The following is a 17,929-nucleotide window of genomic DNA, read 5'->3' as shown; positions in this document are numbered from 1 at the left end:
AACTCGGGTCAATGCCAGCTTAGGATTTTGCCTGACAGAGAGCAGATGTACCTAAAGATAGTAAAAGCAGCATATACATCTAAAACCCAAGAAACCCCAAGCAGTTCTGAGTGTGATAGGCAGTTTGGTGAGAAATAACCAAAGAATCAGAACCCTATGAACCAGCCCTTTCTAAATTAGTCATACTATTCCATTTTTCTTTTTTTTCCTGGCTCTGTTCTCTACTAATAGACCACTAACTTCAGAGTAGATCTGTTTGCAACAGAGGAGAGGAACATATTATTTAGCAATGATGTCAAGTTCCAGTTTGTCTCCTGAATAATGGCATTGCCCATTCAATGCCTTAAGACTAGAAAGGTTCAGGAATTCAGCTCTCTTGCTTTCAGGGTCAGTGTTTTAACTACTATGCTAATTACAGAACTGAGGACATGATTCCTACTACCTACCTTGATGGATTCATAGGCTGGTATGTGTACCAACAAATAGTACAAATGGTAGCAAAGACCTGTATTGCTAGATGTCACTCACCCATTGATGAGAAACACAAGAAATGCTATCAAAATGTATGTCTCTAAATAAGTTTGTAATTTATATAGAATTCCAATAGCAGATTCAATTAGCAAGGTTTATAAAGAATAGCAATTCTTTTCTTCAGAACCAATTTCTAAATAAAAGGAGCTTAGATAATAAACACAGTGAAACGAATCATGGAATCATAGAACAGTATGGGTTGGAAAGGACCTTCAAATGTCATCTAGTCCAAACCTCTTGTAATGAGCAGGGACATATTCAGCTCGATTAGGTTGCTCCATGCCCTGTCCAACTTGACCTTGAACACTCTCAAGGATAGGGCATCCAACCACTCTCAGACAACTTGTGCCAGTGTTTTATTACCCAACTTAGATGGTAAACATTTCATGAAGACATGCAATGGTTTGTAGACTAACACTTTATAATCAGCTTGGGTTCCACCCCATTAGTCCACATCACTGGACTGGAACAGAAGCTATTTCTTAAAAGCGTGCACAAATATTGTACAGCTTATCCTTTGACAGGTTTAACCAGTGAGAAAAGGAAGAATTTGCAGAAGTCTCTCTACACTCTGCACTGTTATGGTCAGTACTCTAGTCCATGACTTGCCTCCCAAGCCATTCTTCACAAGCATATTGTAATTTCCAGTTAGTAATTCTTTTGTAAGCCCATTTCCTTAGAAGAACAACTTTCTAAAAGTTAAATTTGTAATCAAATCAGTAAGAAAGGAAGAGGAAGTGATGAGGAGGACATCAGCTACAATGCAATTACCTAACAACCACTACAAAATCTAAATAGATAGGAGTTAGTTTCACATAGTGCCAGATGCTACACACTGGGAAACATCTGAGAATAAAGGAAAATAAAGACAAAGACGACATACCTTCTTGAAAGAGTATCATCATGTTCATACTTTTGTTAGCAACAATATTATTCAGTAAGGCAACTACAGTTTGCATTGTATTCCCAAGTATACTGTCCTGGTATCTCTGCAAAACCAAAATAAAACAGTAAAATAAAAAAAAAAATCTAGTATTCCTTTTGCAAGGTTAGAAGACTATTACCTTAAAAAATGTGGTAATACAAAAGCAGTACTTTCTCAATCCCTTAAAAGTCAACATTTAAAATACCATAAAACCAGCCAAATATCTTAGTAGATAACATCAGTTTCAGGGACCCTGTTCTACAACATTAGACCAAAACTTCTCCTATGTTCTTTTAAACTAAACCAATTCTTATCTAGGTCTAAAATGTTAGGACTTTTTAAAATGTCATAGAACTTTATCAACCTCATCACTATATATTGAGAACCAGAAATATTTCCCTTTGTATATTTCTTTTATTAATGGCATTATTGTTACTCTTTTCAGTCTCAGGTTGATAACCCAACCATTAGTCTATTTGTTTTCTTTGTATACATTCATAATTTCACAGACACATTAAAGACCTATGACTGTATTGAATTGCATCACTTTTTAAATGTCTTTCTTATGTTTGAAGATTGCTTAAGTGATTTTTCACAATTGTTGAGACTACACTGAGAAGAGGAAGGCACCAAGGTTTATAAAGAAATTGATTTTCTTCTGTTATATTCACTACACTTGCACACTCAGGCTGAAAAGGGTGGATAAGGCAATGCAACCAATATGCATTTATGTGCACAAGAGGGACAGTAATAACTCAGATAACTTCCAAGAATCCAAAATAGGAAAAGCCTTGACAAATCTGAGTTTAGATGTAAATATGATCAAATAGGGAGATTTTCAAATCTCCCTAGAAGGTTCAGGAAATATTTTGTCCAATTTTCAGACTCAAAGCCAAACAGATACATACATGTGAAGTGAAAATATCAAATAAGAAAAAATTGGCATGTTTCATGCATCATAGGTTTCTCACATGGACTTAAGTAACTTCCCTGCATCCCTTTCCCACCAAATCTCTCAGTATATTGGTATTGGTCAACTGCTTCACTGCCACAGAATACACGATTTATTAGGGTCCATCTCCTGTCTGACAACTGAAAAAAAATTTAAAGTTGAACATGATGAAACTTGTCTGAAGTTAAGCATTTCAGATGGCAAAAATCACTTCAGCTCTTGAATACAGTCAAAGGAATATTTTCTGTACTGAAAAAATAAAATGCATTATTTCCTACAAATACCATTTAATATATGTATTAAGGTATAATACATTAACAGGAAATTAAATACATAAACATACACAGCCTCCTATTCAACTTCATGTTATATGAATTTTCTATTCACAATAAAGTGTTCTAAAATAGATCATAAGAAGAGACAAGGAAGAGTGCCTCACAGCCTTTTGAAGTTTTTTGACTGTAGTTTCTTACCCAAGCCTTAAAAATATATCCAAGAGCTCTTAAATTCTCTTTACTTTACATAGCATTTTGAGATGTTATTTATGATTTCCATAAAGAACACAATAAATATCTGTTCCTCTGAAGGTTTGAAACACAGCCTGATAAATTCAAAAGCAAAGTTGGAAAGTATAAACACCAGATTCCTCAAAGGTAAGGTAACCAATACAGGAAACAGACACCATAAAGCTACTAAAAGTAAATTTGAATTTATTTTCCTACAGATATCTGAAACATAAGAAAAACATTATTTTCAAAAGATAGTATGTTTATTTGGTAGTCTATCATCACAATATCTTATTAATTCTCCTAAAGAACACCTAGAAAACAATACATTAAATAGCAAGAATTACTATTTCCACTACTGAGGATAGTGATACATACACTAAAAACATAAATTAACAAAAGAAAAAAAATCCCCAGATGTCAAAATGAGATCTGACTCAAATATTTTATTTACAGATACAATATTTCTATTACTGCTTCATCTATTTGAAGTAAACACCTTCTAGTAAAATTCCCCTTTCAAATATGCAGTTAGAAGAGAAGCTGTTAGTTGTTTATGATAACAATCTTTCACATTCACCAGGTTAGTAACATTTCAATGAAGCCATTTTTGCTTTTAATGGACATCAATTGCTTTGCAACCCTCTGCTGAACGACCAGCATTGATGTTTTCTACTTATATCAAAGCATAAATAACAAAACTTATCTTACCCTAAAAACATACAAATTAGAATTCAAGATGCAATGTAGACATCTTGAGGAAGGAAAATGGTATTTTAATGAATTAAATAATCATACAAATGGTATACTCAGCTGTACTGCTAGTGATTTAAGGTATGTTCCATGATGGGTTTTGACAAGATATTAGGTTCCAAGAAGCTACAGGTATGCTTTACTTACTTAAGCCATCACTGATTGCTGTTAGACTCAATTTTAGAGTTTTATATAAAAATATTTAACTTCATAATCTATCAAGGAGTAAAGCTGATCTAATTTGTGTGCACAGCACCACTGACTCTGGACATTTAATGAACAGTGCACTTGACAGCTTTAATAAAATATAGCATTTACCAGCAGAGATAATTAGAATTGAAGCAGTAAAATTCTAGTGTTTGGCAACACAGATGAAACAACTTCATTAAAATGTACAGCTTTGGCGAATGAAAAGCAGGAAAGCACTGGACCCTGAAGAATCAGCCTTCTCAAAAATAATTGCTTCAGTGCTTAAAAAGGACAGCTATGAAATACCAAGGGCATAACAAGGAAATACTAGTATTAAAAAAAAAGAAACCACAGAAGATAAATCAAGCTTTTCTAATAGGACTGAACTGTATTTAGGCCATTAAACTTTTCATTCTAATTTTGAAGGGTTGTACTTTCACAAAAGAAATCAGTTGAAGTATTTATTTAAACCAGTTAGGTAAAAGGGTGTGAATTAGCAAAGAGGGAGTAGGAATCTTGGCAAGATACTATGACTAAAGCTGACTTTTCTCTTCCTTTAAGGGGATTAGAACTTAGAACAGTACTAGACAAACTACAGTATTTTAATTACATTTTAGATAACAAAAGAGATTGCACTTGTGATAAGAGGTTTGCAATTTGGGAGACTTGACATACATGTTTGCTAATTATGTATCCAAGAACCCAGAAGAGAAAGTCCTAAATGCTACGTTTACAGATGTGCTGTAATTAAATCTTATAGTACATACCACTACTCCTGCTCATTCAATATAATCAGAGTGATTAAAGTTTACACTCTCCTTCTCAAGCTTATATATGATCTATGAACACAAGTTAGGAAAGTAAGGGGACATAAGAATATAGAGGCTTGATTCTTCATACACTAAATCCACTGAAAGAAGAAAATTATAGAAATTAACCATATTCAAATTACAGTTATTAAAATATGCCATTCTCATCTGGTGATTCTTTATTACAGTATAGTTGAGATGAAATAAACCAAAACATTGATGCTAACAAGGAGATATTTACACAAACATAGCCTGAGATTGCATTCAACCTTACTTATTTTTATTTGCTATTACTTTATGAAACAGAGAATCAGAAACTTTAGTTAATTTAATCTCTAACATTTTGTGGCTTTTGATTTGTAAGACCAGTTATACACAAACTGAAAGCATATAAATATAGATCTCTAACATTAAGGTAGTACTGTTTTCCTTATTAATTCTCTAAATCAAAATTAAGAACAGTCATATCTCTTGCTACTCTGCTTTTCAAAATTCAGACTTTTTCAAAAGTACAGTTCTACCAGAACCAGTATTTGCAAATATTTCCCTCTGGATATGGTCACACAAAAAGGAGAAACTGATCTGACAACCAGTTTCTAGAATGATCATGCTTTTCACAACAGTGACATATTCAGTTCACACACAAAGATTTTAAGTCTTGTAACTTTCACAGAAATTCCTGCTGGAATATTGAAAAATAAAGAGCATTTGCGTTCTTAGTCAATATGTGCTTAGGCAAAGTCAATTGAGTATAGGGGAAAAGTAATGATTTTGAAGGATTAACTAAGGAGAAAGGAAACCATTAATAAAAACTTAGAATGTCAAGCATCAACCAAAAGAAAGCAGTAAAATGAGTCGTAGATTTTGTTCTAATACCCACTGCAGCAGGCAATGCAAAATTTCACAGTCTTACATTCATGGCTACAGATGAATTGCAAAGGAATTCAGCAGCAGCTCTTAAAATAGAGCAACATTTCCTCTTTCTACAAAACTGCACCTAAATTTCTAGCAGTAATGAAACCTCAAAGCTTATCCTTTTGCACTTAAAAACCTTAATGAAAGAACTCCACTCCCATGGAAAATTTTCTTTACAATCAACAGAGGGAGTCTGAGTAGGTTCCTCTCTCAAACAGATTCAGGCTTCTTCACAGAGAGGACACTCAAGCAATTTCATATAAAAACAAACTTCTCCATTGCCTAGAAAAAAATAGCCAAGCAAATCAGCTCCCTGAGGATTAGAACTATTCATTCTGAATAACACTGAGGTTTCCTAAAAAGAAAAGTTTGCATACAGCTCAACAGACAGTATAGAAAAAAACTATACAGATATCTCATTCTGGAGAAGTCCAGTATTCTGGAAGAATTCATGCTGGTATGCTCTGAAGCAATGAAATGCTACAAGTAATAGATACCACTACAGCAGTAACTTCATATTTAGAATTATAAATCTGGAGATGCTATGGAGAGTCTCAAGTAGCAGTAAAGCATTTAAACTGCAAATTCACTTGGGAGCTGCAATCAAACATTATGCCAAAAATTACCATACCAAAATATTCATTTATCAGATTTGAATTTCCAGCATTCATTAAAGCTATTTCTTCAAGAATTCAGAATGACAGATAGCAATGAGTGGACATCTTTTTTCTACATGGATTTTGCTTTGATGCAAAAGACACTTTGCCACCACAAGGAAAGAAGTCTCCTATACTCTGTTCATTAATCCATCATCAGCTGTTAAGAAACGGGTCTCTGTCTCTTCTCCTTCAGAACTTGCTCCCATATCCATAGCTAACTAGTTGCTAAAGCAGTATTTAAAAGCAAAAACTGAGACTGATTCAGTTTCTGCTGCCTACTGAGGGGTGCAAGATCAGGATTGAAAAGCCTTTCCTGACATTTTCCATAACTGAAAAAAAAATCCTGACCAAAAAAACCAAGAGAGTTATGCTTTTAAAAGGAAGAAAAGGGGATAGAAAAAAATATCCATTGTCCCTCTTAATCTCAAATTGAATGTTTTATTCTTTGTACTCACAGACTTAGTTAAAATCCAGCAGTGTTGGTGAAAAAGATGTTGAATGAGGAGCCACAGGCTGACAAAGAAATACAGGGAATTTGAACCTATCTGAACGAGGAAAGAACGCTTTTCTCTATCACAATTTAGTTGGGTTGAGATATATATTTAAGCTGTCAAAAGGGGCAGGAAAAGCACATTTGCATTTTTAATATTTTTGACTTTATGCCTTGCTTTATGCCTTCTACCCTCAAAATACTATTTAGTTTGAAAATCATTGTTTTTTTCCCCACATATTCACATTTACTCAATCTGTAATTGCAACAGAGGAAGTTGATAACTAGTTTAACAAGTTACATTAAACTTGAAAACAATGAAGGGCTGCTAAATCAAAATAAAATGTCTGCTGAATCTTCTCTTGCTAGAATCATGGTATAGTCTGATTACATTTGGCACCTTCAAAACACATCATCAGTTTAGAAATCCTCAGTTTCTATTATTACTTACTTTAGTGATTATTTAAGTAGCTGATTACTAGTCTGAAAGGCATTAGGAAATTCTCTTTATATTTTATATCTTTTTTTTTTTACAGTCAGTCTGTACATCTCATTTGTAGACACCTGTTCATAGAGATTTTGCATATTTAGAGACACGTATTTAGAAAACAAGCATACTCAACAACCAGGCTCTACCAGCTATCAATCTCCTGAGTTCAAAGTACACATCCTACCGTGCATGGATGTCCTAGGACACTCATCTTCCAGCCTTTCCTCACTCAAGGTACTCCTAGAGTAGCTATATCTGTTAGTTGATACCAAGGCACCAAACCACATGGCAGGAAACAGGGGAGCACTAACAATATTTCTCAGTGAACAGACTGGCAGAAGTGCTACAAAGTAACACAGCCAGCATTATTATCCCATGAGAGAGAGGGCATTTCTTTCATGTTTCTATCCAATTACGCTCTTAGCAAACTATATTCCTACTAGGACACTACTACTAGGACGCAGCCAAGGCAAGAGAAATTATGAACTGATTGCTGCAAATGAAAACTCTATGTTGCAAAACACTGTGTTTATCAAGTGTAAAAAAAAATATTAAATAAGTCTACTAAAGACTATGGTGCTTTTTTGTTTGGAAGTGGAAGTCATGCGTACTCTAAAGAAATATTATAGGGAGATTTTAATTGGCATAATTTTTCTGTGATTAATATCCATGAGACAATTCACGATTGATTCAACATTTAAATTTCAACAACTTCCAAATCACTAGTCCTGTCCTTTCCTTCTGGCATTGCAGAAGATTACAGAATTGGCTATCTCCTCCATCTCAGCATTTGTGTTTCCACATGACTAAACACTGAAAAAAGTAGAATGCATAGTACACTAACGTATGTGCCGGGTTTGTTGGTTTGGAGTTTTCTTGATCAGTTGATTAAGGAACATGGACATTAACAAATCTTTACCATAATGTGTTGCCATAATCACATTATTAAATACTAGTAGCCCAGAAAAAAAAACCCCAGTTTTAGTATGTTACAGTATCTTTGTGAACTACAGGAATGTTTACAGGCAAACTATCTCTATAAAGTCTCTTCTTCCATAAATTAGTGATATAAAATATTTCTTCTCAATTCTATCTCAAGTTAATGGTCCTGATAAACAGTATGTGTATTACACAAACACACTATCATACCCTATGCATCACAGTGTTATCTTGGCATTTATTCAAGAACTTGAAATAAAGGTATTTTCTACTCATGCCAGGCTGTGGATATGAATTCCATGAATAAAAGGAGCTGAGGTGGATTCAGTGGAATCAGAACAGAACTGAACTATGATAGTGGAGCAAGGTTAGAATTCAGAGTAATCCTAACTGCGTGTGCACCACAGTGATTAAAAAACTCTGAGTGGATTTGACACACATAAGTAAGCTAAATAAGACTTGAAGTATTTGCTACCTCTCTTAATGTCAGTTTACAAACATAGGTATTTTTACAATCCAAGCCTTAAAAATACAGTGCTTATATCGCCATCAAAAGCTTCATCACTTTCAGAGGAAAAAGGAAATAAGTCTGGTATTAAGAGCTGTGTTTGGGTACATCTGGAAGGAGCAGCTTGTATTCACAGCCAGAGAACTTCTCAACTGGAACAAACGAAAAAAAAGAGCAAAAGGAAGCACAGTTCTCTATTCTATGTAAATACTAGAAACACTCTCTCTCTTGTATACACAACAGGAAGAAAATTTATTGTTATCCCAAAACCTCCCACAGACATACAAGCCACTGATCGGCTTAATTTGGTGTCCAACAAACAAGCCACCAACCCCATTCTCTAATTAAATTCTGTGCAAGATTAACATAACTTTGCTTTATTACTGTTTACCAGAAGGAACAGGATGTAGTCAGGATGAAAAATTAAAAAGAACAAGTAAATTAATCTAGAGACTAGAGAGAATTGCAAGGTTAAATGACAATACCTTGCTTAAATTTTTCCAGGATATTGCTGCAGTTTCCAGGATCTCCAGACTTTGCTTTTATACTAGCTATGCCTGTGGCACCAGAACCAAAGACAGAGTATGTATCTTGGTTAGGTTTGTCTGGGACAGAAATAGCATTTTTTCATTACATTGTGATTTTTATACTTTTATTTGTTTTCTTCCTGCTTTGCATTTACTTCTTATTTTATCTCTACCTGTGACCCTAGAAAAAGTGAATGCAAAGTTCACTTTAGTAGGTTGTATTTCAGGTACATACATTTCAGAAATATACTTATGAAGTGACAGCCCCATTTTAGCTCTATAAAATACTAACAGCATAAATGCAATGTCAGTCACAGGAATTCACTGATATTGAAAGACAGCTGTTCCCTTAGCCAGCAACAGTCTGATGATGCTAGGCTACAGAACAGCATCTGAAAGAGAACTGATGAGAAAGATGTAAAATGGAGAAAGAAATGACAGCTAACAAGGATAGCAATTATAGCAATTATTATTACTCAAAATATGCTTACAATATGAGCTTTACAATAAATTTTTAGGTGCTAATAGATCATTATTCTTGTGAATTTAAGATGGGATCTAAGTAAAAGAGAATCGATATCATATAAGGAAGAAATTATTTGCAACAAGGGTGCTGAGACACTGGCACAGGTTTCCTAGAAAAGTTATAGATGCCCCATCCCTCTAACTGTTTCAGGCCTGGCTGGACAGGGCTTTGAGCAAACTGGTCCAGTGAGTGACATCCCTGCTCAAGGCACGGGGCTTGGAACTAGACAGTTAAAGATTCCTTCCAACCCAAACTATTCCATGGTTCTTTGTTTTTGTTCTTACCACTCAGAATATTAAACTGAGAAGAAAAGACAAAAAATAGTAATTGTTCCACTGAGTATATAAACAAGAACATAGCAAAATGAATTTTGGACTAGCCTGAGCCTTGCTCCCATGGTGGCAGTCTCAATAGCATCAGGCAGTAGACAGCTTGAAAAATTTACAGTCACTCAGCACTACAGGGTCACCTGATACCCCACTGATACTCCCTGAAGCACTCTGTGCACTTGCCTGGCACAAATCAAGCACCACTTCTGAAAACTCTTACTCTCACATGTTCTAAAGTCAATTCTTACTTTGCAAAGAAGAGAAACAGCACAACTTACAATTTAAAAGCTTAACTCGCATCTAGAAGAACACAAGGAAAGGAAACCAATTCTGCTTCTTCTAAGTATTTGTGAACCAGTATCAGATGCTATGACTTGAAAAAAGTATACCTCTTGCTGCCAAATATAATATCACACTTAATTTATTCCATTTTAATCAGAGATTTACAGATGGTTCGAAGACAGAATCAGAAATGGCTAAGTTCAGCAAAATTGGAGGCTCTTCTAAGCAAGCCCCACTTCTTTCTCAAAGACAGAGGAAGTTATACTGCATTTTGTTATTAGAATTAGTAAAAATGTATTGAACTGCATTTTTCTGTTTGCACATCTTTCCAGGGTAATCCTCAAGTAATTTATCATAGTTTTCTTCATGGTCTCACCCCATCACTTTCCCCAAGTCATTTCTATTTAAATACCTAGATACTGATTCAAGAAATCAGTGTTAAGAATACAGGTTTGAAAATTGCTATAGTTTACGAAAATAGATGCCACTTAATGACTGAGATATATTTCAGTCATCAATATGTAGAGCATAGGTTCAATTCAAATCTCCCTGATTTTCCTCACTGTTAAGGCAATTATTGCCTGGAAACACAGGAGATACCATTGCCTTCAGAGTGTAAAAAAGGGCCTTCAACCCCCTAAAGAGTGAGGGCTTTTTGTCGTTCATATACCTTCATTTCAGTGGTAAACAGGCACTAAACGATTATATGAGAACTTACATCTATTCCTTTATAAGGAGGAGAGAATCTATTAAATATGTAAATACAGACACATGAACATACATATACGTTTTCTTATAAAGTATTTCAACTATGACACATGAAATTCAAATGAAACTATTCTAGCAATGCTGAAAAATCGATGACTTGAGACTCTATGCTGTTTCAGAATGGAGCTAGACTTTCAGTTTCCTTTAATATTTAAGACTTCAAGCAAACATTCCCAGTGTGCACTGACACACTCGCTAGGTTATCACACCGCCTGTATCCTACAGTAGTTTGCTATCTTACAAGAAATGTAGAGGACTTCAGTTCCTTCCTTTCTCCTCATTATTAGTGAAAGTCCAGATCATCAGTAGGCTCTGTGACAAGGCAAATTGAATATATACAAACTGAAGCAACTTCAGTAGGAAATGGTAAAGATGTTAGTAAAACATCTTGCTTAGTAGTCAAAATACTTATTTTGAGCTTCAGAAACCCAGAGTCAGCCATTTCCTCTAGGGTGATTTTGAACTTGGATCTGCACATGGGCCCTTCCCCTAAAGCATTCCTGATTGACATGCCACTGGCTACCCTGAGATCTGCCTTTCTCCTCTACCTCCCATGCAACTATGGGCAGAAAATTCATCCCGAACAAAAGAAGCCTTTCCCAGTGAAATATGCATCCAACTTGGAATAACATAATGAAACCCTGATATAACCCCTATATTTCCTCCCCCGAACAACAGACTGGAATCCTGAAAAGAAATGGAGCCATGATCACAGAATCACAGAATATTCTGCGGTGGAAAGGATCCACAAGGATCATTGAGTCCAACTCTGAAGGGAATGGCCCACAACCTTGGTGCTCTTTTCCACTGAGCTGATCAGCAAGGTTCTACTGCTCTACCCAATTTGTCTACCAGCAAAGAGCAGCTTTATTCTCATATGAATTGATAGCCTGAAAAGGAGTTGGATATTTTTAGATCAATGTAGCATTTTGATGCTAAGAGAGTCATAAAATATCATCGAGAACTAAATTTAATAACACTAGAGGCCAGACAGAAATTTTAGCCCATACGTGGTGGCACACGATGTGTCATTGCAGTGTAAAAGAAAAGAATAAAGAAAAATAATAAAAAATAAACCAAAATCCAAGTAAAAATCTCCCCAAAAACCAAACCAAAAAAAGGCCACAAAAACCCCAAGAATTGTACCACTGGATTAAGGCAGCATAGAAACATATTTTAGATGAAGAAATTAAAGTTTTAACTTTGTTCTAACACAGAATCTTAGTAATAACTAAATTAACAATTTTTAATTACTCATAATAAGCCACCTCACAATGATTAGGTAGCTATATTAGTCTTTTACTTCATTCCGTTCAATCTATACTCCCTGAACAGTTATTCACACTGAAAAATGGGAGGGAATAAAAGGATCAAAGAGGAAAACAGCTAAAATATATCTGAAAAGCTGGTAACAGAAATTTTACAAAAGACAGGGAGAGGAGACTAGAGTATCATTAGCCATTTTCATATCTTAATGGAACATGCAAGTTTCAGTCTGTTAGTAAGAGTGGGTCCATGGCAAAGAGCCCAAATGAGGTCTGAGAAAGCATAATGTACCTTTAATGATTGAAATAGCAAGAAAATTAAATCTAATCATGTTTCATTAAGCATACTTTAGCTCCCATTTTTACTAAATTATTCTATTATGATTTCCCAACTGTCTGTTGAAATAACCTTTTACAGCAATCTAATTCACCATCATAAACAAGTCTCATTTCTCACAATGAAGCCCCCTGGGATTAGTGAGAGGAGATGGAAAATCTAAACCTTGCCAATCCTGCAGCCAGTAAGGTAACCACTCAGGGAGACAAAGATTTTTGTTTTTCTATTTGTGGCTGAGATCATTAAGATATAATTAGAAATGTATTCATGAGTATCAGAGTGTCTGTTATGGAGATACCATTCGCCCAACAAGCATCCTCTCTTCTAGTCTTTAAAAAGCACAGGAGCAGGCATAATCCCCACTTCACTCTCTGGAGAGTTCTGCATTAAATGGACTGCATTAGACATCCCTCTCACTCTCTGCTTTTTAATGGAACCTTATACATGCATGCAGTATTTTCTCAGACTCCATTGTTACCATCAGAACTGCTGGTCTGTTTGCTTTCAGCAATATGCTCCTGCAGTGCCATCCAGATGTGAGCCCTAAAGATAGCTACGTGCAGAGAATTTAAATCCTGCTCCAGAACTTGACATAGGGCAAGCAAATGTAGAACTTGAGAATATACAGTCAGAAATGGATTGTTTACAGAATAATCCCTGGCTCTGCAGCAGTGAAAGGAGCTATCAGCCCTCATCCTTTCTGCTTTAGTCAAACAAATGAAATATGCACCAAGGAGAAATATCTCACTTTACTCCAATAGGTAATTGAAAGAAATCTGGCTTTCCTTTGTAAAGACCTTAGTTATTGCCAAACTTCATATCAAATAACATGACAGCCACAGAAAATTAAAAGCAATGTCACCCACCAAACAGTGCTTAAGTATCTGCCACAGGGATCAATTTGGGGCCCCCAGTTAAACTGCAGAATGTAAACTGTCAGTCACCATATTTAGCATCATAATGTTTGAACAGGTTATTATCTTATTTGGTAGTCAGGAGTTTGAAAGGAATCGAGTATATTAAATAGAAAGTAAGAGTTGTAGAGCATAACTTTGCTTTCTGTACCTATAGGATTAGTAAAGAAACATTTGACCAAAACCTCCAATGGGTAGAAATTGAACATTGTAATATATACAGGGGACTCAAAACAGAAATCTGAGAGGAAAGAAAAAAAAATTACCAAAATTTCAGCTGAGTCTTTGAGATGATGCTCTACTATAACTGTAATTGGAAAGTTACAGTAGGTAAACTGAGATTGTATCATGGTAGGCGTAATCTTTTTGCATACACATGGCTAATGAATCTACCTTAACAAAGCAATGATTTTTAAGCTTGCCTATAAAATCATTATACAAAACAAAATTTATTTAGAACCTAAACATCTACTACAATGAGTAAATGACTACAGGTAAAAACAGAAAGTAAAAAGAAGAATATTAAGACTTAAATTGTTTTGCTTTGTGGAAGACTGACATTCTTAAATCTAATTATCACCCTGCAATACAAACTCTTCAGGAAGGCATTAACCCAAGGAATGCATAAAGAATACATGGCTGAGGCCAAACCAGACAAATTTCTAGATAAATGATCAGAGTTCAGATGCATAATGTGGAAACCCCTGCCAGCCAGAAACCTTTCATGGACATTCAATATTCTTTTACAAACTCCATTGTGAAGCACACAATAGCTCAGTACCTTACTCATCAGAATGCAGCTGGTCAATAAAGGTACAGTCAGCAACTGCCACATTCTTATGCCAATATTTATTTAGATGGGATTAAGATATGTACCTCAGCTGTTTGACATAACAGTGATCATGTCACAGTAAAATTCTAGTCACAAGATCATTAAATCTTACTCTGAAAAACATGTATCCCAGATTTACTTCAATATATATTTTTCCTTAAATGCTTTCTCTTTGTCTTGACATTTACATTAGCAGGAACAATAAAATTAGCAATTTGCTTTTAATCACCCTGACAAACATGAAGTGAGGAAGAAGTAAGAGTTTGCATTAATATTGCTTCTACAGCAAAAATAAATTAATTTTTAAATGTAGACATTAATGAACTTGGATGAACATTGATGGTGATTCCTTTCTGTATCACCCATTTAAAATTTTTCATAAAATTTAAAGAAACTATGGTAAGGTCATGATTTCTTCCTATAAGTTGATAGTTAAAGGTCATAGAGGACACACTTTGGTACTAGACTTGTGAAGTCTCACATTAGAAATAATCTTTTGGCAGCACCTCACTTTCACACATTTGCATTGTGGCGCTACAGTCTCTCCTCTTCCATAGGTCTCCACGTGCCCTTCAGCTGTGACCCAAGAATGGGGTGGGAGTGAGGGAATGCTGCAGGACTGTGCCCCAGCCAGCAGTTACAGACAGAAGTAGCCCTGATGGCTTACCCAGGCTGCTCTCCTGCTCCCGCTGCTCACAATCAACTGTCACAGAACTCTTGGGACCAGGAACATTTCTTCTTCTTTACATGGCACAATACAGTATGAAGAGCACTTACAAGATCACAAAGACTTCAAGATTGCTAACAGAAATTGAGATTGTCACACACACACACATACATGGCTTTACTTATCACACCCATGCATACATATATATATGAATATTACAAAATTACAATCTGACTACGGGAAAAGAACTAAATAAACAAAATGAAATGTGTCCAAGATGTGGGCACTGCAAGACTGAGAATAGGAAAAAAGCTTAAATAATGGGAGGTAAGATTTATCAGTTACTGATAAAAGTAGGGTAGGATGAACAACAAAAGACAAAGAATTTAATTTGCTTAATCTTATTCACAGCAGAATCAGTCACCAATTTAGAAGATTAACTACCTTAGTTGCATTGCTTAAATTAAAATGTAGAAGAAAGGCAGGAAATGCTATGAACTTTTGGAGGAAAGGGGTGTGACAGAAGTAAGATGAATTCTGAAGATGATGATGCCAGTCATATCTCTAATTAAAAAAGAGCATAATTTCCTCTTTACCCATCTCAAACCACCTCCCAAATATTTTTTCCCTAAGTGGGAAAATTGTCTAATTATAATGACTGAGTGATGTTTTGATGTAATAAAAATTCTGCAAAAGTGTGCTACATTAAACATTGACAACTCTGAAACTTGTTCATAAACGATGGCTAAATACTAATTCTTAAAGAAAATCCAGACTTCTTTGTGAATTCCCCAAATTAGTGTTAATTTTTAACTCCACAGCCAGCCAAATAAACAGCACAGACTGAAAATTAACCTCATAACACAAAGCTGTGTATTTTTAACTAGCTAATCTCTCTAAGAAACAACTTGTTTCAGAAAACAAGTCAATCTGTTTAGGTCATAAAAATTAAACTGGTTTCTCAAATAAAAATGGGAGTTTTAAAGCAAATTTCTGCAGCTAGTTACTAAAATGTCACAATACAGAAATGTTCCCATGCATTCATTTTTAGTATATAAAGGAGAATCAGACTCAGTTCAAATAGAAGGTCTACCTACCCTAACAAAATATCTAAAACACTCCACAACAGAAGCAGCCCTACATGACAGGTATACTGAACACTTTCCTTAGCCTCCAGGAATTCACAGCCCAAAGACTTTGAGCCAGATGCAGAGTTTATGCACATAACAGCTCTCAATGGATTTTTGGTCCATTAATTTGTCCAGTCTATTTTTTAATTCAAGTAAACTGAGGATGCCATGCAGGAGAGCTGAAAGCTGAACATAACCCTACAGGAAAAGAAATTAACCTTTTGTCAATTTTTCAGATCCCAACTGCAAGTTTTCTTTAGTTCTTATAGTACAGATCTTGTGTGAGTGGAGACAGTGAGCAGCAATACTGTTCCCTATTCACTTGACTCTGGTAAGTACATATCAACCACTACCTTTCAGATTAAAGCACACAGAAGGATCATCTCTTTCACAGTGGCCATTCCAGACCTTTAACCATCTCTAGTTTTTTTTCTTTACACTATTTGCAGTTCTACTGTAAACATTTTGAGATGAGGAACCCAAAATCCACACATGGAGTAACTTACACGATGTTTCTCTGCCTACCGTTGCAATACTTCATCTTACGATGAGTAACATTCAGTGTTTTCCAGACCAGGACAAAGGATTAAACAGATGTTTTTATTAGACTGTGTTTTTATCTAACCACAATATCTCATTCCTGAGTGATAGTGGCAACACATCTTGCATGACTGCACATGTAGAGCTGTGACCCTAGATAGCAGTCTCACATCGTGCAATACTTCAGAACAAATACAACTTTCGTATCTGCTTTGAAAAGGGGTGCAAATGAAACTGAAAGTGAGTAGTATTAGGTGTCAAAAAAACTTGAGAGGATTTTAATTACATGAATAATCACAAGATCCTGGAAGTTATCCACAAAACTTCTATCAAAAAAGGCACAAACCAAGTGTGATGAAACAATATGTGAATGCTGAACAGGTTTATGACTACAAAAAAACCCTAAACCAATACCAACCAAACACTGTTTAAGAGGGAGAAAACCCTGCTTTAAAACCTCTGCATTGTAAACTCTGTAAGTTCTTAAAAGACTGTTTGCTGAAAAAGTGAGAGGGAGAGAACATAAGCACCAATTGTGTTTCTATCCAAGCCTTAGGGCTGTCCATAGTGATGGTCAATCCAGACCTCTCACTCATGCTGCTGTCGGTGAAATCCATCACTAAGGAACATAACCTCAATACCCTTCTGCCTTAAGTTCCTAAGACTGACAGACTGATCTGTCATCTAAAATGAAATTCCTGATAAAATGTTCAATAAGCATGGAAAAAGGTTATAAACCCTTCCTTCAGGCTGGACTGGGGGAACAATAACAGAATCATTCCTGATAGAAGGGCTAGATAGAACAAAGTACTATAAAATGAAGGACTGAAGAACTTTTATTAAAGTTTTCTATCAATATAAAGTGACAAATAAAAGAAAAATTATTTCCCTATCAGTGCAAAAAGTCATGTATTTTCCATACTTTTAGAAGTTTGGGGGTTTTTTCACACAATTCTTCACCTAAATACTGTAAAAGTCTTCTTACTACATAGTTCAAATATTCTACAAATTTTAAGTGTCCTAAAGCTCATACAGTTTAAAAAAAAAGTCTTAGTTAACATTTAAGTAAACTTGTTTTCCAAGAAATAAAATCCAATATCATCAGCTTTATCTGTCATGTGGAAAGCTGAAGTTAGCATGTTCCCT

The 17,929-nt window shown here is 35.2% G+C and overlaps 1 protein-coding gene across 2 annotated transcripts in view; it reads right to left on the bottom strand.

Moving 5' to 3' along the window:
• The window catches only part of ULK4 (unc-51 like kinase 4), a 207,841-nt gene that overhangs the window by 85,540 nt on the left and 104,372 nt on the right, over positions 1–17,929 (bottom strand). For both annotated transcript variants that reach the window (XM_041466458.1, XM_041466459.1), the window contains exon 31: positions 1,415–1,520. In XM_041466458.1, coding sequence (XP_041322392.1) covers positions 1,415–1,520 — 106 coding nt within the window. The remainder of the gene's footprint in view (positions 1–1,414; positions 1,521–17,929) is intronic.

Source organism: Pyrgilauda ruficollis, unplaced genomic scaffold (assembly GCF_017590135.1).
Source record: "Pyrgilauda ruficollis isolate IOZ18807 unplaced genomic scaffold, ASM1759013v1 scaffold2, whole genome shotgun sequence".
Classification (NCBI taxonomy): Eukaryota; Metazoa; Chordata; class Aves; order Passeriformes; family Passeridae; genus Pyrgilauda; species Pyrgilauda ruficollis.
This window is presented reverse-complemented; position numbering and strand designations above follow the sequence as displayed.